The sequence below is a fragment of the Pelodiscus sinensis genome, chromosome 27 (assembly GCF_052426305.1).
Source record: "Pelodiscus sinensis isolate ZL-2025 chromosome 27, ASM5242630v1, whole genome shotgun sequence".
Classification (NCBI taxonomy): domain Eukaryota; kingdom Metazoa; phylum Chordata; order Testudines; family Trionychidae; genus Pelodiscus; species Pelodiscus sinensis.
The window spans coordinates 11,728,929-11,755,635 of record NC_143078.1 but is presented as its reverse complement, the minus strand read 5'-3'; the positions used below and the strand labels follow the sequence as shown (position 1 = coordinate 11,755,635).

Below are 26,707 nucleotides of genomic sequence, written 5' to 3'. Positions count from 1 at the left end.
CTTCCCCCACTCCTGATTTTTTTCCGATCCACTCTGCTCTTAGCACTTTCCAGCCCTCCGGCGGACCCCTCTTGTGTCCTTATCCCATAAAAATTGTTGTCAGGTGGCTGACAACTTCTGAAATAAGCGAGAAACTAACTAATGTTCTTGCTTTGTAAGAGGCATGGTAAATCGCTTCTGAGACTGGTTGGGGAAAGCCGGCAATGACTGCCCACCAAAGGGGCAGTTATAACCATTATACACATTTTAATGTAAGGCACTTAGGACGGAGTTGCTCCAGGAGGCTGTGATTTTGTTGAACGATAGCATGGCTGATTGCCAATGCTGACGTTGCTCCCTGCTGGGTGGGCTATTCACCCTGGGCTGCATTGGAACTAAGGGGATTGCGTTGTCTTCAGTGGAACGGCTTGCATGAAGAACTGCTCTCCAGTGGGAGGGAAAGGTTTCACAGCCTGGCTCTGGAGGATTGGGGAATGCAGCCAAGCCAGATCCGTGCTTTTTCGGGTTGAATTTGCAAAACCAGGAACTTTTGTGAGTGAGAAATGGTCGAAAACTGTGAAAGCTGCAGAATTTCAAAGTGTGAAATTCCATTGGGGGCACAGATCAGTTTTCACAGCAGAGGATCCAGAATCTTCCCACACACTCAGACTCACTTCTTAATTAACCCTCCCCATGCTCCTCTGTCTTACATGATTAGGTGCCTGCTTAACAGAGGCGCCCGGAGGTTGTGACTCCCTCAGGCTGTATCTTGTGTCAGAAGACAGGAATAACACTTGGAAGTCTGGACATTTGTAGCAGAAACAGGAATAACACCTGGAAGTCTGGACACCTTGTGCCTGCTCACTCCTAGGCACTGCTCCTTCTCAGCTTTTCCACCTTAAGGGCATGTCTACACTAGGAAATTATTTCGAAATAACTACATTTGAAATAATAACTCACGAAATAAGAAGATCGAAATAGCGTGTCCTCACTCCATGGAACCCTCAAAAATAGTCCGAGGGCTCCATTATTGTGGATGCACTACCTCGACTTAGATCCCCAGGAAGCACTGGGGCGTATTTATTTTGAATGACTCTGAGGAGCAGTTCTTTCGAAATAGCAGCAGCGGAGCGTTCACATTACCGCTATTTTGAAATGAGTGTTCTTCCCCGAGGAAAGCAGGAGCACAGATTTTGAAATAACCAGCCTGTTATTTCAGAATAACAGGCTTGGTCGTGTAGACGGTCCAGTTATTATTTTGAAATAAGGGGGATTATTTTGAAATAACTCCCTAGTGTAGACCAGGGCTGCAATATGAAAACCAACTAAAATCAGAGCCTCTTGTACCTGCCATGGGCCCTTAGTAGGAGACAATCTAAATAGCCCAGACAGAATTGTTACCCCCATTTTACAGGTGGGGGACTGAGGCACAAAGTGATGAAGTGTCAGGATTTACACAGGAGCCAGGAACAGATCCCATTTCTCCTGAGTCCCAATCCATTGCAGGAAGCAACAGAACATCCTCCCTCCTTATGCTGTGAGGCAGCTGGGTGTGCCTGACAGCTGTATCCATCAGCTGTCTGAGGGAAGCACACAGCCGTGCGAGGCATGGCTGCCGTTGGCAGCCTCTCCGGCTCCAATGCGTCTTGCATTTGGAATATGGGTGCTGAGCCGGTGTAGGACCCTGGCAGCATACCGCACAGCGGGGCCGGTCTCGGGAAACCAACTGCATTATTAATTTGAGGGACGGGAGCAACTGTGGGATTGTCAACCACAGGAAGGGAGAGCTGTTTTTCATTCTGTCACTGGCAGGTCACGTATCTTTAAATAAACAACAGAATAAATAATTTACAGGGCTTGATTGCGAGCAGATTGGCTATGAAAACATTGCAGCTAACAAATAGTGCTGTCAGCTCTAATTTCTTATGGCCCATCTAATTGTTATCTGAGGAGAACAGCGTCTGAAATCTTCAATAAGGTTCATTTGTCAAGGAGGCACCAGCACCGGTCGGAGAGGGAGAGAGAAAATAAATAAATAAGTCTCTGCCTTCCACAGTTGGCTCGGGCTGCTGGAGGGAAAGGGCGACCCAACGCCTGAGGGGGCTTGAGGGGCTGGAGGGTGGCGCCCTGCGGGGCTGAGGGCCGAGTACACATCACAGACACAGTACAGCTGCCAGCTCAGGGCAGTGATATCAGTGCAGTCTTGGAGAGCGAACCATGCGTGGGCTGGGGGGAGGCCCTGGGAAATCACTAAGGAAGATTTAAGGTGGGCTTTTAAAAACACAGTCGCTTGCATTTGCAGTGTGTGGGCGCGTACGCTGCTGTGTTTGTACAATTGGGGTGACTAAGAGCCTCTCTGTGCCGGCAAAGGAGGTGCTTTGGGCTGGCTGTAGTACCTAGGGGTCTCTCTCCGGTATCTAAGTGTCTGCCTGTCTCTCTCTGGTCTCTAGGTAAAACACAAAAGCAGTCATGTAGCACTGTAAAGACTAACAAGATAGTTTATTCGGTGATGAGCTTTCGTGGGGCAGACCCACTTCCGATCAGATCTGCTTGTCTGTCGTTAGTAGCCTGGGAATCGCACTCTCTCTCTGCTCTGTCTAATCTTGCATCAGAATGACCTAACCTGCACCTACACAATGGCAGGAGGTGGTGGTGGGAGTGGGGGGGACGGTTTAAGATGGAGCTCATAATTTGTGACCATCCTCTCCTGGTTTCACGCCTGCCGGGAGGCTTTACGTCAGCCCCATGGAGGTGCGGGGAGCCCCATGTTTTACGGGCTGGAGCGCTTAAAAATTTTCCCAGGGCATGTCTGTCTTCTCCCCCTCTTTGGTTTAGAATGGTTGCACCCATTCACTGAGGCCTGGTGGAGCTGGAGGGCTGCACCATATTTGCATAGACATTTACATAAATGCATTTATAATCTGTTGTCCATGTGCATGCTCTAATGTTTACTTGTGTTCTTGGCAGGCGAGTGGGGACCAGCAGCAGCAGCTCGCGCTTTGAACTGCCCCCAGAGTTAGCTGGAGAGGGCAACTGAAGGACACAGTATAGCCGAGGGCTGCCCATGGCCAGTGGGCGACACATTGGCCATTGGTGGTTTACGTTGCTGGGCCGCCCAGCGTGTGTCTGCATGTGGAGATTAACGCCCTGGCCATGTGTGTCTTTGCCCCCCACTAGCAGCCAGACCATGTAAGAGGTTTATTAATGTGCCAAGTCCTCCATCCTAATAGACCTGCCCCTTTAGCGGAGGCACCAGCCAGCTAATTGGGGATATTTAATCTAGAGGCCTGGGCTGAGTCCCTGGAGATGAGCCACGGAGGAAAGCAGACCAAGTGCAGGCACCCACGCACCTGCTAGATAGAGACTGAAATTGCGATGATCCTAGATGGTGACAAGTGGAGATCTGTCCCTGGATTTAGGTTACTTGTCCTGGGCCACGGGCACAGAGAACTGCCTTTGAGCTGTGTGTGGTGAGATAAACCCCCTGCTTTCCCTCTGCGCCTCCCCCCCTTTCCATCTGACTAATTCCAGCACCAGCCGGCTACCCTCAGTCCTCTGCACTCCTCCACTTCCAAGCGCATATTCTTGGCTGTATCAGTTACTGCACAGCCCCACCTCTGAGATAGCTTAGTAGTTGATCAGAGGGATGATGGGGGCAGGTAGGAGGAGGCTGATGACCAGGAGGGAGGTGGGGGAAGGCTGGTTCACTAAGGCTGATCTTTTTCAAAGGAAAGGTCAGCGCTGTCTTCCTCCAGGTGGAGATATTTCCCCTTAATGCTGCAATTGCGGGCTGGTATCAGGGCATAGTCACATGAAAATAATCTCACTGGATCCGAGAACTTTTCCACAGACCTTCTTCTCATTAGAGTCCCTCTTGAAAACAGAGCAGGTCACTTCACTCTCTCCCCACACGGGACAAGTAACTAGCCTCCAGTTTGTTCCATAAAGGGAGGTGTTTCCAATCCCTCCTATACCCCTAGCATTTAGAGGAAGGGCTTTGAGCAAGAGGGCTGGGGTCAACTGACCTCCCTCTGTCCAAGTCAATGAAATTGTTCATTGTCCCTGGCCCAGAACTGCAATCATCGACTCCTCCCAGGTTTGGAAATTCGGCTTTAGGTTCATTCCCTTGGACACTGGAGCTGGTTCTGAACCAAAACCTCAGGTTTGAACGATGGAGCTTAGTTGGTGCAGCTTTCACTTATTCCAGTTTAACAGCAGGGCGACATCATGGTCTGGCAGCGCTGACCCGGCCCCGCCCCTTGCACCCAAAACCTCCCCACCTCCACAAGAGCAGTTCTGGGGCCCCTCCCTCACCCAGGGGCCCATCGAGTCTGCCTGCTCGCCTGGCCCCGGGGGTCCCTTACAGCTTGCGGTGAGGGGGTGGTGCGGGGTGCCAGCCCTGTGTTGCCTGGGTGCAATGTGCCTGCCACAGGGGCTAGCACAGATGTAGCCTCATTGCCACACCTGCAGCCACCCCAGTCGAGCCAGACCCGAACCGCCAGGGACGACCTGACTCTCCGTAGCCAGGGCTAGTTCAGGGGAGGCCTCCACGCTGCAGGCGTGGTTCTGTGGGGCTCCAGCATGCTGTTCGCTGCTCTCAGTACAGTGCGATGAGGGTCAAATACCGGCTGCTGCTTGCTGGGAGCTCTGCGGCTTGAGATCCCTGGACTGTCAGGACGTCTCTCTTTATCGCTGGCAGCTAGAATGTGTCCAGGGCTCCCCCCTCATCCTGTTTACCATGAAACCTCCCTCCACTCTTCCCTTCACTCCCTCCACAAACACGGGCACCTGTTCTGGGTGCTCTATTCTCGCCCTATCTTTGGCATCCCTAGACTCCGCCCTCTGCATTCTGTTGGAGCAGGTGGAGGGAGAAGGTCTCTTGCAGCATTTTGGGCCTTGTAGAGCCGGGGTCAGCTTTGAGGAGGTGCTGAACCTCTGAGAGTCTCAGGTCCAGCGGGGGGAGTGCATTTCTAGGCCGTGGCTCATGGAGCTGCAGAACTGATGCCGGGTGCAGCAGGGTTTCTCTCATAGGTGAGGCGCTCAGAAACTTATGGGTGCTGGAAGCCAGGGTGCTTATTCCCCTTTATTCGGCTCTGGTGAGGCCACATCTGGAGTATTGTGCCCAGTTCTGGGGCCCCATTACAGGAAGGTTGTGGATGCGCTGGGGAGAGTCCAGTGGAGGGCAACGAAAATGATGAGGGGGCTGGAGCACATGACCTGTGAGGAGAGACTGAAGGATCTGGGTTTGCTTAGTCTGTGTGATGTAGTGTTGGTACCTTGCTGGTTGCTAGGCTTGGGCTGTGGGTGACCCCCACTGGCTGCTGTCTGTACCACGGCCCAGCCGAGTAGCTGATGGGTCAGGAAGGTAACCTGTTCGACCGGTTACCTCTCAGGGAGAGGAACAAAGGAAGGAAGGCGGAATGGCTGGGGGGCAGGGCTGCAAGTTGGGCAATTTCTGTCTGGAATCATGGAGGAAGCAGCCTGAGCAAGGGGGCGGTGATTTAAGGGCCCAGTCTCCCCCATCTCAAGGGGGGGTGAGGCATCATAGGCCTGCACTGTACCCAGATTACATCTGTGCTGTGCTGTATCCTGGAGAAGCAATAAACTTCCCCCATTCTACTGGCTGATGGAGTCTGTTCATGCCACTACGGGGGTGCAGGCGTCGGGGAACCCCGACGCCACGTCACAGTCTGCAGAAGAGAAGAGTGAGGGGGGATTTGAGAGCAGCCTTCAGCTTCCTGAAGGGAGGTTCCAAAGAGGATGGAGAGAGGCTGTTCTCAGTAGTGACAGATGGCAGAACAAGGAGCAATGGTCTCAAGCTGAAGAGGGGGATGCCTCGGTTGGATATTAGGAAAAACTATTTCCCTAGGAGGGTGGGGAAGCACTGGGATGGGTTCCCTAGGGACGGAGTGAAATCTCCATCCCTAGAGGTGTTTAAGTCGCTGCCTGGGATGGTTTAATTGGGGTTGGTGCTGCTTTTAGCAGGCAGTTGGCCTCGATGACCTCCTGAGGTCTCTTCCAACCCTAGGATATTATGCCTTCAAGTAGCAATTACACCCAATTACGTGGTTTCCACCTTCAGCCCCCCCACTATAAAACCTGTTTTAGCACCACTGCAGAGTCCAATCCTTACCTCATATTCTTACCCAAGCTCTAGTGGTGTGAAGGATGGTTCAAGGTCATGGTACGGGAAGGCTTCGTTAATGATACATATGTAGTTTCTCTCTCTTTGCAGCTCTGGCTACCAAACAGACTTATGTCAGCTACAGCAACCATGCAATTTAACTCCAGCTGATCCAAACCACCCCGGGCAGGGATGCTGAGGAGGAGGAGGAGGAGAAGCTGGAGGCTTGAGTAGAATTGCTCATCACCGGAAGGATGGGGGGTGGGGAAGTTGGATCCGATTAGAAGGGGGCATCAGAGGTCCCTAATTCTAGTGGCTAGGCTGGTGGAGGATGCTGCTTCTGAAGACGGCCACTAACGTCAGCAAAAAACCAACCAACCAACCAACATCAAAACACAGAGGAGGAAGAGGAACAACCGAGCAGGGTGCACGTACAGTGGGGCAGAGGCGACAGACTTTAATAAATCTTTTGGAGGATTTTTTTCTGTATCTTGGACAACAAAAATAAATGGCAGATATCTTTTTCCTTTCCCACAATTTGTGAGATCGTTTGTGGTTGTGAAGAATCTTTCGCTTTCTCTCTCTCTCTCTCTCTCTCTTTATTTTGTTCATTTCCCATTTTTTTTTGTTCTTGTCTTCCTCTGCCTCTATTCCACTTTCTCTCTCTCTCCTACCAAATTCTATGTGTTGCAAAAAAAAAAAAAAGAAAAGAAAAAAATAGTTTTTTTAAAAAAAAAAAATAAACACAACAAAAACTAACATAAAACCTAGACTGTGTTCAAAGTGCTGATTTCTCTAGGTGGTACAATTAATGTATGTGATGACCATATGGATTGAATTGTCTGCTTTATGTACTGACCAATCAAAAACAAAACAAACAAACAAAAAAGAACAAAAAAAAACCCAACGAAGTTCAGTGCCTGGATGTTTATGAATTATTGGATGAAATGTGTAGAGCATGATCATTTTTTTACGACGATCTTTCTAATAAAAGACCATGGTTTTGCACTCAGCATTTGTCTTTCATTGGTGAATGTCAGTGGCTAGCTTAAGGAAGGCTCTTTGGCTTCTTCAAAAGAAGGTGAAGAGGTGGCTTGATCACGGTGAATAAATACCTGTGTGGGGAAGAGGGCTAGGATATCAAAGGGCTCTTTAATCTTCCAGACAATAGCGGAACAGGATCCAGAGACAGGGAGCTGAAATGAGATACATTCAGGCTGCAAATAAAGAGCACATTTTTAAGGGAGGGTTATTTCTAGAGCTTCTGTTCATCAACATGCAGGACAATGTAGCACTTTAAAGACTAACAAGATGGTTTATTAGATGATGAGCTTCTGTGGGCCAGACCCACTTCCTCGGATCAAATAGTGGAAGAAAATAGTCACAACCAATATACCAAAGGATACAATTAAAAAAAAGTGAACACATATGAAAAGGACAAATCACATTTCAGAACAGGAGGGGGATGCGGGGGGGGGGGAAGGAAGGTAAGTGTCTGTGAATTGATGATATTAGAGGTGGGGAGAGTGGGATGTCTGTGAGCTAATGGTATTAGAGGTGATAATTGGGGAAGCTATCTTGGTAATGGGTAAGATAGTTTGAGCGTTTGTTCATTCCTTCCCGGAGAGTGTCGAATTTTAACATGAATGACAGTTCAGAGGATTCCCTTTCAAGTGCAGATGTAAAAGGTCTTTGTATCAGAATGCAGGTGGTTAAGTCATTGAGAGAGTGTCCTTTCTGGTTAAAATGGCAAGAAACTGTTTTTTCTTTGTGATCTTGTCTGATATCTGTTTTGTGGGCATTAATCCTTTGGCGAAGTGTCTGAGATGTTTGTCCAATGTACATAGCAGACGGACACTTTTGGCACATGATAGCATAAATTATATTTCTGGATGCACAGGAATATGTGTTCTTGATCTTATAACTTACTTGGTTAGGCCCAATAATGGTATCAGCAGAATGAATATGTGGACAAAGCTGGCAACGGGGTTTGTTGCAAGGGAAGGTACCAGGGTTGGTATTAGTGTGGTATGTCCTGTGGTTGTTGGTAAGAATCATCTTGAGGTTAGGTGGTTGTCTATAGGAGATTATGGGTCTGTCTCCCAGAGCCTCTTGGAGTATGGTATCCTGTTCCAGTATAGGCTGTAGTTTATTGATAATGTGTAGGACAGGTTTAAGTTGGGGGTTATAGGTGATGACAAGTGGTGTTCTATTGTTGGTTTTCTTGCGTATGTCTTGAAGTAGATGGTTTCTAGGTATTCGTCTGGCTCTTTCAATTTGCTTTTTTATTTCTCCGGGTGGGTAGTTGAGGTTTATAAATGCTTGGTAGAGATCCTGAAGCTTCTGGTCTCTGTCAGTGGGATTAGAGCAGATGCGGTTGTATCGAAGGGCTTGGCTATAGACGATGGATCGTGTGGTGTGTTCTGGATGGGAGCTGGAAGCATGTAGATAACTGTATGAGTCGGTGGGTTTTCTGTAGAGAGTGGTGTCTAATTTTCCATTGTTGATTTGTACTGTGGTGTCCAGGAAGTGGATCTCTCGTGTAGAATGGTCCAGGCTGAGGTTGATGGTGGGGTGTAGGTTGTTGAAATCTCTGTGGAATATCTCCAGTGTTTCTTGGCCTGCATTTTGCTTCAGCTACCACAGACTAACACGGCTACATTTCTATCTCTGTTCATCAAGGTTTGATCATTTCACTAGGGGAGCGGGGGTGCTGACAATTTGGAGATTTAGGTAGATGACCAAAATCTGGGAGGGAATGGTTGTATATTATATACATTGTTCATTGTAGCAGTGCTGTAATGAGTGATTTCTTTGTAGTGTCCCTTTGTGTTGTCACGTCGTAGTTTCACACAGCACTATGTTAAAATGCCCTAGGGAAGCTTTTAGTGTCCACCACCAGTCGGAAAACAAAGAAACCAATTAATGCACAACACGTTTGCAAGTTCTAGAAACCACATCCCTGTAGTCTGCATTACTGCTTTGTAGAGGCAAGCCCTGAGCTACAAAAAGCCAGTTCTGATGATAAACACTGATTTGTGTTTGTTTTTGTGCTGGGGTATTTTACTGGTGTTTAGCCATTAAAACAGGAAATCGGAAGAACTCATTGGAAATGGAGCAGGGTGCCTAGGATAGAGTGCGTTCTCCAGCAAGTGAGGGTGTGAAATTCAAGCTCAGAGGTGAGATTTTCCAATGTATCCAAGTGATTTAGATGCATAAATTTCAAAAGGACTAATGCTTACGAGGGCACAGCTATTCTTTGAGCTGAGGTGTGATCACCAGCTTCTGCAGCCATACTCACAGTAGCTCGGAGAAGCCAGTGTGCTAAAAATAATGTGTCCATGGAGATGAATACTCAAGGGGGTGATAGAGGAGGTATCTGAGTCATTATCGATCATCTTTGAAAAGTCATGGAAGTTGGAAGAGATTCCAGAAGACTGGAAAAGGACAAATCTAGTGCCAATCCATAAAAAGGGAAATAAGGACAACCCAGGAAATTACAGATCAGTCAGCTTAACTTCTGTGTCAGAAAATTTGATGGAGCTCTTCCATTATGCAAACATCTGGAAGATAATAAGCTGATAAGTAACAGCCAGTATGGAGTTGTAAAGAACAAATCATGTCAAACCAACCTGAAAGCTCTCTGTGATAGGATAACAAGCCTTGTGGATAAGGGGGAAGCAGTAGATGTGGTATACTTAGACTTTACCAAAGCCTTTGATATAGTCTCACATAACCTTCTTATCAATAAACTAGGGAAATACAACCTAGATGGGACTACTGTAAGGTGGGTGTATAACTGGCTGAATAAGCGTTCTCAGAGAGTAGTTATTAATGGTTTACAGTCATGCTGTAAGTGCATAACAAGTGGGGTTCCACAGGAGTCTGATTTAGGACCGGTTCTGTTCAATATCTTAATCAACGAGTTAGATATTGACATAGAGAATACGCTTATTAAGTTTGCAGATGATACCAAGCTAGGAAGGGTTGCAACTGCTTTGGAGGAAAGGGTCAAAATTCAAAATGATCTGGACAAACTGGAGAAATGGTCTGAGGTAAATAGGATGCATTTTAATAAGGACAAATGCAAAGAACTCCTCTTAGGAAGGAACAATCAGTTTCACACTAAGGCTGCATCTAGACTGGCATGATTTTCTGCAAATTCTTTTAATGGAAAAGTTTTTCCGTTAAAAGCATTTGCGGAAAAGAGCGTCTAGATTGGCACGGACGCTTTTGCGCAAAAGCATTTTTTGCGGAAAAGCGTCCGTGCCAATTTAGACATGGTTTTGCGCAAGAAAGCCCTGATAGCCATATTCGCCATTGGGGCTTTTTTGCGCAAAACAGTTTTTACCTGTCTACACTGGCCCTCTTGCAGAAAAGCATTTGCGCAAGAGGGCTTTTTCCCAAGTGGAAGCATCATACTATTTGCGCAAGAACACTGACAATCTTACATTAGATCGTCAGTGTTCTTGCACAAATTTAAGCGGCCAGTGTAGACAGCTGGCAAGGTTTTCCGCAAAAGCAGCTGCTTTTGCAGAAAAACTTGCCAGTCTACATGCAGCCATACAGAATAGGAAGTGACTGTCTAGGAAGGAGTACTGCAGAAAGGGATCTAGGGGTCAGAGTGGATCACAAGCTAAATATGAGTCAACAGTGTGACACTGTTCCCCCCAAAAAGGAAAAACATTCTGTGATGCTGTGACAGGGTATACCAACCCCACACCGGACCTACAAGGATTAATCAGGGCTACTGGCCGAGAGAGCCCTGCCCCTATAGCCCTGCTGGGCATGTTCCAGCAGGAGGCCAGATAGAAAGGCTGGTGGAGCAGCTTAGTATGGGCTGACTGCTGCTGAGGAAGAAAGTGTCACCAGAGCTCCAGAGGGATTGCTGGGGATAGACTGTACCACGGAGGTCAGTCAGTGGGGAGTGGCTGGAGAAGACCCCTGTCTGGAAGAAAGTGAGTCTGGAAGGTGAGGACGTAGCCTAGGGTGGAGAGTTTGATCCCTGAGAGCTTGGTGAGTTTTGGGTGGATTCCCTGCTAGAGCTTTGTAAGTCCCCGCTTGACAAAATCCTGGCTGTGATGATGTAGTTGGGGTTGGTCCTGCTTTGGGCAGGGGGCTGGACTTGATGACGCCTGAGGTCTCTGCCAGCCCTGGGATTCTATGATTCTATGAGCTAGTGGTGGGCTCCCTGGGCTGGGACCTGGTGGAGATGGTGGGCCTGGGTCTCCCTACCCCACTCACTAACCCCCATGGGGGATGCTACAACTGTGGTTAGTGACTTGAGCTGCTAGGCCATGGTGCCCTGTGTAAAGGGGTGTGGGTATTGACTTTGGGACTCTGGCCACTGGACCTCACTATCCTGAGGGAAGGGGATGGTTTACTGACTATGGCCACTAGGCAAGACCACCTCATTGGGGATGGGGTGTAGTGATTGGCCCTGAGCAATATTTAAGAGGCTTTAGAGGACTAACACCCTGCCTTTGAGGGGGGGCCAAGCACGCCCACCCTGTGACAGATGCATTAGCAGGGGTGTTGTGAGGAAGACATGAGAAGTCATTCTTCAGCTCTCCTCCATGCTGATTAGGCCTCAGTTGGAGTATTGTGTCCAGTTCTGGGCATCCCATTTCAGAAAAGATGTAGAGAAGGTCCAGGGAAGAGCAAAAAAAAAATATTAAAGGTCTAGAAACCGTGACCTGTGAGCAAAGACTGAAAGAATTGGGTTTGTTTAGTTTGGAAAAGAGGGGAGCTAATAATAGCTTTAAAGTACCTAAAAGTTGTTACAAGGAAGGGAGAGAAATTATTCTCCTTAAACTCTGAGGATTGGACAAGAAGCAATTGGTTTAAATTGCAGCAAGGGTGGCTTAGGTTGGACATTAGGAAAAACTTAGGCGGGGGGTTGTGGAATCTCCATCTCTGGGGATATTTAAGAGCAGGTTAAACAAACACCTTTCAGGGATGGTCTAGTGTAGGATGAAAATTTCTGAGGCAGGCTGATATTTTGTTAAGAACATCTATTCTAAATTGGAGTCTGGGACTAGCACACACACAGAGTACTTAATGGACACTTCCCCTTCCCCCCACACACACCCCTAGCTCAGGGTGGAAGACAGGACATGACACATTCAATGGTGCTAGGAAACTGTTAAGTACTCCTAATGTCTCTGCTTTAATCCCTAGATGGACCACATCCTGCAGAGATTCCTTCTTGAAGCTGATGTCTGCTTTGTTTAAATATTTGTTTTATTGGAAACAATGATGTCTGCTTTGTTTAAATGGAAACACAATATAATTTTATACTATTCTTCTTATTAGCACCTATCCAGGGGTCCAGGATCTTACTCCTCCCCTCCCCCATCACTTTGATCTGCCCATTGAGCACCCTATATAATTAGCTGTAACCTTGTGTTTGGCAGTGTTCACTGAGCTCAAGCAAGTGACGTGACACTCCACCCAGCACTGTGCGTAATAAACTTCTGCTTGCTTCACATATGATGTCCAGATTCTATTCCTTCAGTTGCGGGCTTGTCCGGGATCCAGGCTTGTGAGTTGAACGGGGCCAGAGACTGACATCCAAGAGGGGTGAGTATGTTTTCTTTACCACCTCATTAGGCTAGGGATGGAAGTCTCTTTTCCTCTCAGACACATCCTGGTTCTGTTCCAAATTTAAGACAGAGAGAAACCTGGATGTGTGAATCAAGCATAAGGGTCAGGCCTAAAGGATACCCATAGGAAAGGGGGAACCAGTACAAGACGGTTGTGTACTGTTTAAGCTAAGGAGTGTGTTACAGAGGCACTGGACAAGGCACCAGGGAGCAATTGAGCTGTACGTTAAGCCCAGGATCGGCTGGGTACACAAGGCGGCAGGCAGTGCACACTGGTGGTCCCAATTCCTCATTGTACGTGACATTGCAAGTCCTGATGGAAGCCCCCCATCAGGCACATGATGTATATAACCTTGAATAATACAAGTCCCAAATAAGACCGGCAACTGTGTAAGGCCACAGTGGTAAAGGGGGAGACGCACATCCCCAATAAGTCCAGCAGCTGTGGAGACTGAGACCACGGGAGTTCCAAGAAGGGGGAGACGCACGTCCCCAATAAGACTGGCAAGTGTGTTTTATGTGTGTGAATTAAGAACGTGGTACAAGCTGTATACAGAAGGGGGAGACGCACATTCCTCAAAAGGGCTGACAACTGATCCTTGGGACTTGAGAACACGAGATCCAAGGGGGAGACGCACATCCTCTGTCAGCAAGCTGCATACAGAAGGGGAAAACGCATTTCTCCATAAGGCTGACACAAGTGGAGATTGAGACTATATGGTCAGCAGTCAGGGTGATTGAACCCTGATGCCCAAGGGGAAGGTGAAAACCGACCCAAAAAGGAATATTTTGAGTACAAGTTCACAAACTCCAGCAGGCAGCAATTTTAAAAACACAGTATGCCACAGCTGGAGCAAAGGAAGAGGTGGTCAAATGGTGAAATAATCAGGAAGGCAATAAAATAGACAAAGCAGTAACAGTGATGCTAGAGATCCTCAAATTAAAGGAGCAGAAAAATACCTCCTTATAGCTGAAAAATGAGGTAAGACTAATAATAAAAATTAGAACAACAGAAAAAGCAAGGCTGTCCAGATATATGGTTTGCTCATACGAGTAAAATCAGGAAAATGAGAAATTGGAAAAGTTGTTAAAAACCTGGAAAAAATAAAGCAATATTCCCTGTTGTTAAACAACAAACTGCAAGCACTTTTACAATGCCTAAAGAGTGGGGGCAGAAATAGACAAAGGTGGCCCTGGCAAGTTTAAGATAAAATAGGGTTCACTGCATTGCAACCAAATCATATGAGGGGCAAGCCAAAAGGGAACTAAAATTAGTGCCCCATTCTTCCTTTCCTTCAAGATCCTTTAAGGGTCTTAAAAGCATATAACATATAATACTAAAAATTGCTAGTAAAAATAAATTGGGCACATTGGTGCAAAGATTCAGGAAAAACCCCTCATGAAAAGAAAAGAAAAAGAAAAGGTATACTATATTTTTAAAACAAATATTGCAAGAGTTTAAACACAGCCCATGGTCTGACAATACCATGCAGACCTTATTGATGAAATATTTATTGGTTTAAAAACCCTTACTTTCAATCAAAATAAATACTACTGTTGTCTGACTATGAAAAACCTGTACTAAGAAGTTTAATAATTATTAGCTGACTATAGAAATAAATATTTGGATTTACCCAGTGAAAGGAATCAGAAGGTGTGGGGGCTAGTTAAAAAGCCCACCCTTCTTACTAAATTAATAATGGACAAAACCTGTGTCCCTGAAAAGGAGCCATTTAGCAGAAAAGCAGGCTCAGGTATATAAACAATAGAAAGGAAATAAGCATGCAAAAGAGAGGGGGAGATAACAGACTTGGGCCCTGTGTAGGCAGAGTAGAAGAATAAGGAAAACCGTAATACAGGAGTTGGAAAGTTAAATTACTGGGAATGAGGATAGTTTTCATTTGAGGATGAAATCAAGTGATTGAGGGTATGAGGAGTTGATTCTGTGGAGTGCTGGAGAAATTAAGCAATTGTCCTACTGTGTTAAAGAAACCCTGCTATAAAAAAAGAAGAAAAAACCTTGTTTCTTTGGGAAAAATTGCTAAATGGGAATTAAGGGATTCTATTAAACTTAATTAGCCAAATGCATGACAGAGAATGCATTGCAAATTTGTAAATCTTTTTGGTAGGTTTCACATGAATTAGTTTTATTTTGTCTTGGATAATGCCCTCTCACCTAAAATTGCAAATTGATAAGACTGGTTGTGCCAGACACAAATGCTTGTCTTGGGGCATTTAACCCTTGCGGTAGTTCTAAGAAACATTGTTATTTTACATAAAACACCTCATACACTTCAAAGAGAAGCCACAATAGGTGTGTGTTCTTGCTGTGTGCTTTAAAAGCAGAACTCTGAAATTTCACTGTCTCTCTTTCAAGGCTAAGTCTTTGGGCTGCTCCTAACTTTGAATCGGAAGGCAAGTGTGTGTGAATGCCTGGCTGTTAATGAGCAGTTTGAATCTTCTATAAATAATACTAAAATGATAAAAAGGGCCTGTTATTCAAAAATTTTAAAGAGGATATAACACACAGTGTCCTGTAGTAAACTGGCCAAATAAAAGATATGGAATATATAGCAAATGTTCATAAGTCCCTACTTGAAAGAAATCTAATACTAATGTTACAGCTAACATGGAAATAAATGTTGTGCTAATGCTGCACAAGATACTCTCTGAGAAAGAGAAAGCCTTTTAGGCTTGCTGGAATGGTAACTGGTAAACACCTTTGTGCTAAGGAAAATCACTATAGCTGTATATACAGTTACTACTTGTAAATAAATGTGACGCTTCACAACAGACGGACTAAAAACCTGCTCTGTGGTATAAGAGGAAAATTAAGGCATACCGCCTTTAACTTAATCATTGAACAGGGAAGTAATATACCCAATCCCTCAGAAGCTGGTTTTCAAAATAAAAGCATAAGTAATGCAGGTTAATAAAGAAGTCAGCAAAATACTTGTAAAAGCAAAAAGGACTACAAGAGATATAATGTGCCACCCCCATGGGGGTAGGAAAATGTTCTTTTATCTTTCAGAACCTCAGAAAGCGCTGGTGCCAGCTGAAGAAAAAACCATGGTTCCACTGTCATGACATAAGTGTGTTTTGTGGTCTAAGTTTGTTTTATCTGTATTGCAAACATCGTTGTTGTGTATTGTCTTTTAAATGAAAGAACATTCTAAGTAAAGCAGTAGCATGAGCTAGAAAAAGGGAACTGTTCAGCAAGAGAAAGGGAAAGAAAAAGGATTGGGCCCAATCAAACAGCAACTCTAGGGAAACTTAGTGAAAGGACAATAGTTTACTGTTGTAATTGTTTAAGCTAGGTGAATGCTAAAAATGTCTCCACTTGTGTTCTTGTGCAAGTAAATTTACAGTGCAGTGTCGGAAAACAGGGCTTCTTCTGGAAGAGTTATTCCTCTCCCCAAGAGGAATAAGCCCTCTTGCACAAGAGCTCTCCCACAAGAAGGCAGTGTAGACAGGCAACATGAATTTCTTGTGCAAGAAACCCCTGTGGCTAAAATGGCCATCAGAGCTCTCTTGTGCAAGAGAGCATCCACACTGCCATGGATGCTCTTGCGCAAAAGCACATCTCTTGTGCAAAAGCACATGGCAGTGTGGATGCGCTCTTGTGAAAGAACTTTTGCACAAGAACTCCTGTGCAAAACAGTTCTTGTGCAAGAAGCCTGCAGTGTAGACGTTGCTCAGGTGTAGGAAAAATCACTGTGAGCTTGCAAAGCTGCCTGCAGCGACTCAAGAGGGTGAGGACGATCCTCAAGGCAGGCTGTTAGGGAGCTGGGCACAACCCCCAAACTGACTGTGAGTTCTATATTTAGATTTCACCAACCAAGTGTTAAATGTAAACTCCTCAGGCACCTTCACATGGAGTCACAGTCCGGCCCCATAGGAACTCCGATCTCACTTGCCACCCAGGTGAACCTGTCTTTGTGACAGATGATCCCTTACACCAAGAATCATAGAACTATTGGGGTTACTCCCAGTCTCAAAGAACTGGCCACTTACCCCGGGTCAGTTGCATCTTCACTCGCACACCAAAGACAACAGCTGTAGCCAATTGAATAAACTGGCTAAAGATGTATTAAGTAGGAAAAGGAAAGTAGAGTCAGTTACAAGGTTACAGGAGGCAACCATACCCACACATGAAATCCGTTTTTAAGCTTGAGCGTAACAGAATTTGCTCATTATAGAAAGTTCTGTGTGTCCTTTAGGGCTAACCCAGGTTAAGCAATGGGTCTCTTGCTTATGCCTGGTAAACCTGCCCCCCTATACAAAGTCCAAGCAGTACAGAGACCCAGTTCCTTCTTGTTGGGGGTGGTGGTTATCCCTGAACTACAAACTCAGCTGATGGAAGGAATCTATTTGCATGGCTCCTCTTCACTAGGGGCTGAAGGGCACCACGGAGGTATTTTGTCCTTTTTAATGTTTAACAAGAATCCCTCTGCTGTCAGTGGACCATGCCCCTTGGGCAGGATGTATCCCCTTCTGTTGGGGATCAGCATGTCACACTAGTTAAGGTCTCCCTACTGGGGGGTGATTCACACTACAGCTGCTCCCATATTACCTGCGAGCTATGGCTGCTATAAGCGAGCTCGATGCAGGTGGCAGTTCATAAGCATTGGATAAAGACTAAACCCATTCTTATAATCATCTCACCTATTTTAACAATACGGCCCGATCAGCCAGACCAACTACAGCTCTGTTCTTATCGGTGTTCAGTTCAAACCTGGTGGTAGGATCTGTAGCTCATGAAACTCAAGCAGCTGGTAGCATGACTTTCGTGGGCCTCTCCCAACATAATAATATCAATATTAAAAATTATTTGTGATATAACTTTAAATACTTAAAAAACAATTTTTCTGTTTTAGGCAAAATTTAATATCTTTTTGGGGGCCCTAAAAGTTTCATTTTTTTTCTGATGTGAGAAAAAAATTCAAACATTTTCTTCGACCCTAAATCTTTCTTCTGATTTTAAAAGAAATTAAAACATTTTCATGGTCCCCTAAAAGTATCGTGGGCCCTAGGCACTGTGCCTAATGGATAAGTCGGCCTGAGCCGGGGTCTTGTGTGGGGCTAAAACTAGCAACGTAGCTGTTTGGGCTCAGGAGTGGAGCCCTGGCTTGGAGACCCCCTGCTTGGTTTCAGAGCCCACGCTCCAGCCTGAGCCTAAAGACCTATGCTGCAGTATTTTACCCCTGCTGCTTCAGCATCATGCACCTGACTCCCAGTGGTAATATTTGAATATTTGGCAATATTCCACAGGGTTTTCTTTACAGCATGGTCGGATCCTTGGAGAATAGTCGCAGAGGGTTAGTCGGTATCTGCAGAAACAATGAGGAGTCCTGTGGCACCTTGACAACCAACACTATGCCAACTGTGCCACATATTGTCACAAGTGACACCATCCCGGGCCCTAACTACATGAGTCACAACATCGGGGGCTCATCACATCTTCTAATGTGAGATGCCATCATGTGCTAGCCATGCCCCTCTGCTGTGGATATTGACCAACTCGGACAGTCTCTGCGCCACAGGATAAAAGGACACAAATAAGACATCAGGAAAGGTAACACACACGCACATCTGTAGGGGAACATTTTAACTCCCTGGACATTTGGTAATGGAATTAAAAGTAGCCGCCCTTCTACCAAAAACCTTCAAAACCCGATTACAAAGGGAGACAGCTGAGCTGGAGCGCATTTGCAAATTCAATGCAATCAATTTAGGATTGACTAAGGATCTTAACTGGTTAACATGTTACAAAGACAAGTTCCCCTCTCTTGATAGCCACCTTTCCATATCGACTGCCTTGAATGAGTCACTTCCACCCTGACTTGATTAGCCTCATTTACACAAATACCCTCTTTCTTTTGTTGTTCTTATCCATATACACACAAACGTGCCACTGTAAACTCCACTCCAATCCATCTGATGAAGTGGGTTTTTAACCCATGAGAGCTATAAATAAATAATAAATCTGTTAGTCTCTAAGGGTATGTCTACACTAGCCCCCTAGTTCGAATTAGGGAGGCTAATGTAGGCATTCAAAGTTGCAAATGAAGCCCGGGATTTAAAATCCTGGGCTTTATTGTATCTTCCCGTTTGGTCGCCATTTTGAAATTCCACTAGTCCGAAGTAACTGCCCGTGGCTACACGCAGCAATGAAATGGCAATTTGAACTAAGTCAAATTAACTGTTACTCCATCAGAGGCAAAAGGAGACAGTGAGGCACAGAAAGGCTATGTCTACACTGGCGGGTTCTTGCGCCAGAAATATGCAAATGAGGCTAAGCGTGGAATATCGCTGAGCCTCATTTGCATATCTGAGCCGCCATTTTTGCAGAAGAGGCTCTTTGCCAGAAGGCGCGTCTACACTGCCCCTTCTTGAGCAAGAAAACCCCTCTTGCACAATGCCGCTACGCTGATTATTTTCAGGAATAACGGCAGTGATGTGCCCAAGGCCATAGAGGCAGTCGGTGGCAGAGGCCGGAGCACTGCACTTGATCACAAACTCATGTAACAAAAGCTCAGCCGCTGGCTTGTTGCAAGACCTTGGCCCTCTCACACTGTTATTTCTTCACCATTGTCCTTGGCTTATTAGAATTCTGCCTGGCCGGTGTTGCCAGAAAGGCATGCTAGATACGTGACCGCATCCCCTCCTCTGCGGCACGTACTCTCAAAGGGCCTGTTTCTAAAGAGGCCTTTAGACCCTGTTTACAGTCAACCCTCTTTGTTACCATTTCAAAAAGGTACACGCAGCGCGAGCATCCTTTCTGTGCGTCAGGTTTATTAGCATTTTAATTATGTTCTCGCCCCGGGAGGGCTGCCTGCCTCCTGGCTGACTGCGGTGTGTACACAAAGGTGCAAGACAACAGTTTTCGATTTGCAAAGCATCCGTAGGCGGAGCCGTGCAACTCCTCCAGCCTGGGCCCTGCGCTGTTCTTTAATCACCAGTGCAAAGAGCCACCGCCTCCCACACAGCGCCTCCTGCTGGGAGAAACTGAGTACAGTCCCTGGGACCACGTTTCTGCAGCAAACACTTCAGCGTCCTTCCCTTCATTTGGGGCTCCCGGCTACCTAGGGTGACTTTAGGACCACTCACCTGCCAGCGCTGGAGCTTGGAGCACGCCATCCACATGGTCCCAATGGCAAGCTTCCTGGTGGTGAGAGCTACCCTGGGGCATCGAAAGGTGTCTGTGGTGGGAGCGGGGGGAGACTGGGGAAAGAGGATGGGTGTAAAAGTGCTGGTGTCTGGGAATATCTGCACCACAGGGATTCCAGCCTGGCCTGAGACACTAGCGCTGCCCCTGCTCACTCCAGGTGGACATGAGGTACCCAAACATGTCTGGGCACATTTGGCTCTGGCGAGGGTGTTTGCGGTTTGGGGAGGGATGGACCCGGATCTGGTGCGTGTCTGCACTCGGAGGAGGGGCAGTGGGGAATCCAGATCAAGCACGTGGCTGCACTGTGGAGAGCGCTGGATCGGAGCCAAGTGTGTGTCTGAGTAGCGTGGAGTGGCAAATCCAGATCGGGCCCGGGTGCACGGCTGCATGGTGGGAAGGGGCGGATCCAGACCTGGTGCATGTCTACACTATGGGGAGGGGGTGAATCCAGCTCAGGTTGTGGGTGCTTTTTGGGGTGCAGATCCATCACTACCATTAGAGCAGCTATTGTACTTTCTGTGTGACCCGACCCACCCCCTGGACATGTGACTCCCTGACACCGGCAGCCATGACACATCCCCGGTGTGCCCCATCACCAGGCCCCTGTTTTGCTCCCAGAGGCTGCTCATAGGCTCAGACGCAGAGGGCTGCGGCTCTTGGCACCTCTGACCTCTCCAATTCACTGCTTATTAAGCCCAGGACCAAACCCTGCCTCCCTTGAAATGCTCTCAGGAGTCACGTGCCATGGGGCAGCCATAGGAACGGAGGCTGCAGCCTGCAAGAGTGAGCACTTAGACCAGGGATTCTCAAATGTGGCCGCCAGGATTCTCCTGGGACCACAGCCTCCTGCAATGGCCTCCATGCCGGGAACCACCTACCGTGTGTGGGCCCTGCCCCTCTGGAGACACACAGGCTGGTGAAGCAGGCAGCCTGTGAGTTCCCATCTTCCCCGGGGGCCGGTGGGGTTGGGCTCAGGCCTGGGGTGCTGGGTGGCAGGCTGCAGCCATGGGGCATCGGGCTCCATCCCGGGGCCCCGTCCCCTGGGCTCCGTTCCCTGGCTGTGTGTTGGCAAGTTCTGGCCCCAGGCTCACCCTCCTCCTGCAGTGCTCCAGTGCCTCTGTACCCCCCTCCCCATCCAGGGCTTAATTAGTTCCCAGGCTGAGTGAGTCTGCTGTGAAAAGTGATAGTTGTATGGTTGTTAATATCACTTTTCACAGCACACTGAGTAGCTAGCAAGTCTAAAAGAAAAGCAATCAAAAAAGCAAAAACAAACATCAAGGAAAAAAGGAAGAACAGTCAAAGCATCTTATCTGTGTTTCTATTCTGTTTAGGATCAGTACAGAATAGAGCCGGCTCCACACAACTCAGTATTGAGCCTGCAAACACCCTCCCCCCCCAAACCAAAACCAAGAAACCCCCAAGCCCCTATATAGATGCACTAGAGGATCTACCCGGCATTTCTCGGGCCCTGAGGGTAGGGGAGGGTGTGTGTGCAAGAGTCAAGGCTGCAGATTGGGGGGTGCAGGGGATCTCAAGGCAGGGGCTGGGGTTGGAGGCACCAGGGCAGGGGGTGAGGAAGAGGATGGGGGCTCAGTAGGGGCCACGGTGCCCAGCTCCCAGGGGCTGCAGTGCCCAGCTGGCGGCAGCTCCCTGGGATACAGTGACCAGCCACTGCCAACTCCCCAGGGCCACCCATAGCAGCAGGGGCTGGGCTGTGTGCCTGGCAGAAGCTCCCCGGGGTGGTAGAGGCCACACTGGCTGGCCGCGGCTATTCTCTGGGGCTGGCCGGTGTGACGGGCTGTGCTCAGGATGGCGTGGATCTTTGAAGATTGCGTGGCCTGTATGTGCAATGAGTTCGGTGGGCCTCTGCCGTGTTCCTAGTTGGGAGGCGGATGCAGGGCTGAAACACTTCCTGGATGAGCTATTAACTGTAGTCCTTGCTCCTGCGGACAGCTGAAGGAGGGGGGTGAGGGCAGAATGAGGGTGCAGACTTATTGCTAGCTGCCAGCTCCCTGCACGGTAGTCTTGGCCGCCCTAGCAGTTGGGCTGAGGGGTTGTCTCTTCTGAAGCCGGTGTCAGGTTTGGCGCTACCGCATGTTTATTAGACCTGGCTTTGCCATTGATACCTGTGACGGGGTGGACTAGGCTTGAAGCCCCCTGCTGGAGGCTGGTGGCCTTGCCGCCTCCTGCCCCAGGGAGAAGAGCAGAAGATAGGTCCTCCAGGCAAACTAGAGTGGATGCTTCTGCTGCAGCCAATCAGGGCCCAGCAAGCTGTATAAAAGAAGCTGCTGAGCCAGAACTTGGTAGTTTGTTACTGGAGCGCCACCCAGTCAGACCTAAGGATTGACTGCGAAGACAGTGTCTCCTTAGTGTCTCCTTAGATCGCTTGGAGTAAGAGCTGGACTTCAGACCTGGCTGAAACCTGACAAATAGCAGGTATGACAAATAGCAGAACCCTGGTCAGGGTGTGGTGGAAACTTGACCTCAATGCCCTGGGAGAGGGAGGGGCTGGTGGGAGCAGCTTCCTGTGTGAGTGGCCCAGGGAGCAAGGTAGCAGTGGACAGCAAGGATGCTCAGTGGGCAGCTGCTACTAACAAGGTCCCTGGGCTGGGACCCAGAGTTGTGGGTGGGCCTGGGTCCCCCTAACCTCCTAGCAGCTCCAAAGAGGGGGTAAGAAGAAACCTGGTCCCGGGTGACTGACCAGCCAGGGGCTGGCACTGCCTGGGCGTGGAGGGGTGGGAAGTCTGAGCACTGCATGCCTGCTTCTCCCAGTCCCTGGGCGGGAAACGTGCTGCTGGCAGGGCTGCTGTGGGTGAAGCTGCTTGTGGAGGGGGCAGCGTGAAGGCCCTGGGATGCTGGCTGGCTGAATGGGGCCTGTCTGCAAAGGTGTGGGAAGCAGAGGGGCCTTGGGGTTGGGCATCCCAGCCATATGCCCCTGCTGCCCGGGTTCCTGGCCATCGACCCCTCCCCTAGGGTCCCGGCTGCCAGACCTGCTCTTCCTCTGGGCTCCACTTATGGCCCCGGGTCTCACTCGGCTGCCGTCCCAATGCGATAGGTCTCTATGGCTGGCCCTGGGTCCTGCTAGGCTGCTGGCCATGCCCAGCTGCCAGGCTCAGGATCCTGCCCACTAGCCCCACATGCAGAGTCCTGGTTGCCAGCTGTAAGAGGCAGTGAGGGGCGCAGGCAGAGGTAAGGGTGATGCGTTTCAGCTCTTCTCCCCCCCTCCCCCCCCCCCGCCCCGTCTTCCAAAAACTGTTTCTGTGCTGGTCTGGCTTCTGCCTTGCTGTGCACTCATGTTGGCAACCTTTCCCCCAGTGGTGCTCAGCCTTCCCAGCCTTCTGCACCCCTGGTGTACCCCAAGTTACACCGCACTGGAACAACTTGCTTACAAAATCAGACCTGAGAATACCAAAGCCTCACGGCCACCCTGCTACTGGAAAGTTGCTGACTTGGCCGTTTTTACCATAAATGTTTGACTGAAACATAAAACCTTGTGCTCACGCTGCAGTGTGTGGTATCGAGCGCGGCATAAACAAGTCACTGTCTGAAATGTTAGTTTGTAGTGGCTTTGCCTGGGCTTTTGCTGTAGCCTGATGTACAACTAGGCAAGTATCCAGGTGAGTTGTTGCACCCTCAAAGACCTCGGCATGCTCCACTTCCCTCCACACATGCCCCTGGTTGAGAACTAGAGCCCTAATGGGTTTAGGTGGTGGGGTTCATTGTCTCTCAGGTCCCCTCAACTGCTCCTCCCTGGCCACCACCCTTTGCTGTCTGTGCACAGCAACCAAACTCCTCACCCCTCAGCCTATACGCACAAGCAGGGCCGGCCCGCAACATTTTGGCACCTGAGGCGGGGAGCTCAAATGACGTCCCCTATGCCACCTTTTTGCCTGCCTGTTATGTCTCTTGTGCCCTCCTTCCTCCAGCACAGCACTCCTCCATCTCTGTGCCACTAGAGCAGAGAGAATACATATGCACCAGCAGCAGACACAATTTTCTACACCGAGGCTATGTCAACACTTGCAGCATCCTGTGCCAGAAATATGCAAATGAGGCTACGCATGGACTATCGCCGAGCCTCATTTGCATACCTAATGAGCCGTCATTTTTGCAGAAGAGGCTCTTGCGCCAGAAGGAGCTGTCTACACTGCCCCTTCTTGCGCAAGAAAACCCCTCTTGCGTAATGCCGTTATTCCTGAAAATAATTGGTGTAACTGCATGGCACAAAAGGGGTTTTCTTGTGCAAGAAGGGGCAGTGTAGACAGCTCCTTCTGGCGCAAGAGCCTTTTCTGCAAAAATGATGGCTCATTAGGTATGCAAATGAGGCTTGGTGATGTTCCATGCTTAGCCTCATTTGCATATTTCTGGCACAAGCAGCTACAAGTGCGGATGTAACCTCTGGGTCCTAGTGGCATGCTTCTCCCCCTACAGTCTGGCACTTGAGGCAGCCACTCAGTTTGCCTTATGGTAAGGCCAGCCTTGTGCACAGTGTCTCTAGCTGCACCCATTCCTGTCTCCCTGTGCTCCTACACACCTGTGCGCTCTAGTTATCTCCCCTTCTCCCAAGGCGGGAGGAGGGCTTGGGAAGAGGTGGAGGTCGTCGTATTGATGACCAACCCTCTCTTCCCCATTATTGTCCAAGGCAGGCATTGCAGAGGCTTTGCAGGCTGCAGTGAAGAAGCGGGTGGCTGAGTAGAGGAGAAAAGCGAGCTCTGTTCTGCTAGCTCTGCATGCAAGGACAGGCTGGCTAGAGGGAAGGCAATCCATCAGTACCAGAAAAGCAAATGTTCCTCTGCTAGTGAGGAAAGGATAGAGCCAGAACGGAAGATAGGAGTTTAAAAAAAAACAACCCCTGAAATCTTGATAAGATCACACTTGTCAAAAGAGCTTCCTGGTGGGGGTGGAAAAATGACTCAATCTCTCCACATTCATCTTTGGATGATCAGGTGGTGCTCAAACTGTATCCTGCTTCTCATACTGTTCTGAGTGGTTACCACGGTTCAATTTTTACTGCAATTTTCCATCTACAGTAGTGATAGGAGCGCCTGAGCCCATCTGAATTACAGCTGGGCTATTGCACCCTTGTGTTTTTATGGAAATATGTTTTTAATATGAATATGCATAACTTGAATATGCTTTATGCAAAACTGGTCGTGTAACCTGTCATTCAAGACCCTGCAATCCCCTGACTGCCTATATTCTACTTGTGTGCAGGTATCATTCTTCTATGTGGAGTTAGAAATATTAAGTGTAAACCTGATTACTAATCTGATGTTTCTAGTGAAAATCATTAGTGGTCCTTACCTGGCTTAATGGCTCGGTGCTCAAGACAACAATCTGAATGGTTTGGTTTTTCTTATCAGCCCAAACTGTGGTTGGTCTTAGAAAGACATGTGACCATACCAATTGGTACTGGGATGCATCTTGATTCTGGTATCTTTTCTATGAGGATGGGGAGTGAAAACAAAGGGTTTCCACCCTGGGGAAATCCTGTTTAAGGAATGTCTTCAGATGGCCTTTCAAACAGCCTTCCCATCCAAAGAGGATACGGACAAAGCTGTTAGACCCAGGCCAGAGAAAAGAGCAACTCTGGCTTGTGAAAGATTGCCTCTGAGATAAGAACTACAGTGAGGAATATGTTTTGTAACAACTTCTCCTATTGCATTACATGTAACTAGCATTTGTTTGCTTTTTGGCTCATAACTTGCAATCCTGTCACTCCAACTTTTTATACTTAGTAAAAACACTTTTTATTATCAAGCCCATTGTAAATGATTGCTACTGTGGAGGGGGGTGTTGCAGGTTTGCATTCTCTCTCATTGCTATATGGGGCGAACATCTTCATGAGCTTTCTCATCGACTAAGAATATTTATTTTGAGGTTTGGTCCCTTTTGGGGGCTGTGTTCCTAGGCACTGTCAAGTCCCTGTTGCTGAGCCCTCCCAGAGTTGAGCTGTGGTCAGCATCTGTGTTACTCTACTGGGGCAGAGGGACTGTTACTCCAACTCTGTGCCTTTCCTGGGGGAGACCAGAATATCTGGCCCTGGAAGACAGGGTGGCAGGGTACCCCAGAGGGCAGGCAGGTGGGCTTAGTGGTATGATCAACACACTGGGTGACAGTCGCAAGGGGACCTCTATGACCCCACATGGTACAACAGCAGCCACTCTTTCCAGCCTTAATGGTAGGGGTTGTCATGCCCATGCTGGAAAGCCCTTGACAGAGAATCCACGTTCATGACTGCTAGTTGGGGCCAATGTTCCATTGAATCTCTTCCATCCATGTGCAGAATAATGTTTTGTGCACCAAGATATGTTCGGCTGTGCACCACCAATAGAAACATACAACACAAGGAGTCCTGTGGCACCTTAAAGACTAACAGATTTACTTGGGCGTCAGCATTCATGGACAAAACCCCACTTTGTCAGGTGAAGCTTATGCTCAAATTCCTTGTTCTTTGTGCAGTTAGACTGGCTACGCCTCTGAAATGTGTTTCCATCTAAAGCATCTCTGTATTAAACTCATCTCCTGGCACCGTATTGCATCCATCCCTGGTGTCACTGCAGTATAGGGCAGCGAGAGCAAAGCTGGTGTCAAAGTGAATTGTGGGGGATGGGAAGAAAAGGGTTATCCCCAACTGGAATCTGAAGTGAGTGCCCTTATGCATGTTGCAAAAAATAGCCTTAGTCTCCTTCAAGATCCCCTGGTATGTGTTAATTCCGGGGAAGATTGACACTGCAGCAATTGATCTTCCGGAATTTGATTTAGTGGGTCTAAACACCCCTTAAATCAAACTCAGAGGGCGTCAAGTTGCGAATCTTGATTCAGCCT

At 48.1% G+C, this 26,707-nt stretch overlaps 1 protein-coding gene and 1 long non-coding RNA gene across 4 annotated transcripts in view; both read left to right on the top strand.

The window, feature by feature from the left end:
* GRM4 (glutamate metabotropic receptor 4) overlaps window positions 1-7,111 on the top strand; it is a 204,257-nt gene extending 197,146 nt beyond the window's left edge. For all 3 annotated transcript variants that reach the window (XM_075910067.2, XM_089773623.1, XM_089773624.1), the window contains one exon: window positions 6,215-7,111. In XM_075910067.2, the coding sequence (XP_075766182.2) occupies window positions 6,215-6,264 (50 nt within the window). In that variant the 3' untranslated portion in view covers window positions 6,265-7,111. The remainder of the gene's footprint in view (window positions 1-6,214) is intronic.
* A 15,136-nt stretch (window positions 7,112-22,247) lies between these two features.
* LOC149521402 (uncharacterized) overlaps window positions 22,248-26,707 on the top strand; it is an 82,336-nt gene continuing 77,876 nt past the window's right edge. Inside the window, exon 1 of the long non-coding RNA XR_016347964.1 lies at window positions 22,248-22,315. This is a non-coding gene — a long non-coding RNA (uncharacterized LOC149521402). The remainder of the gene's footprint in view (window positions 22,316-26,707) is intronic.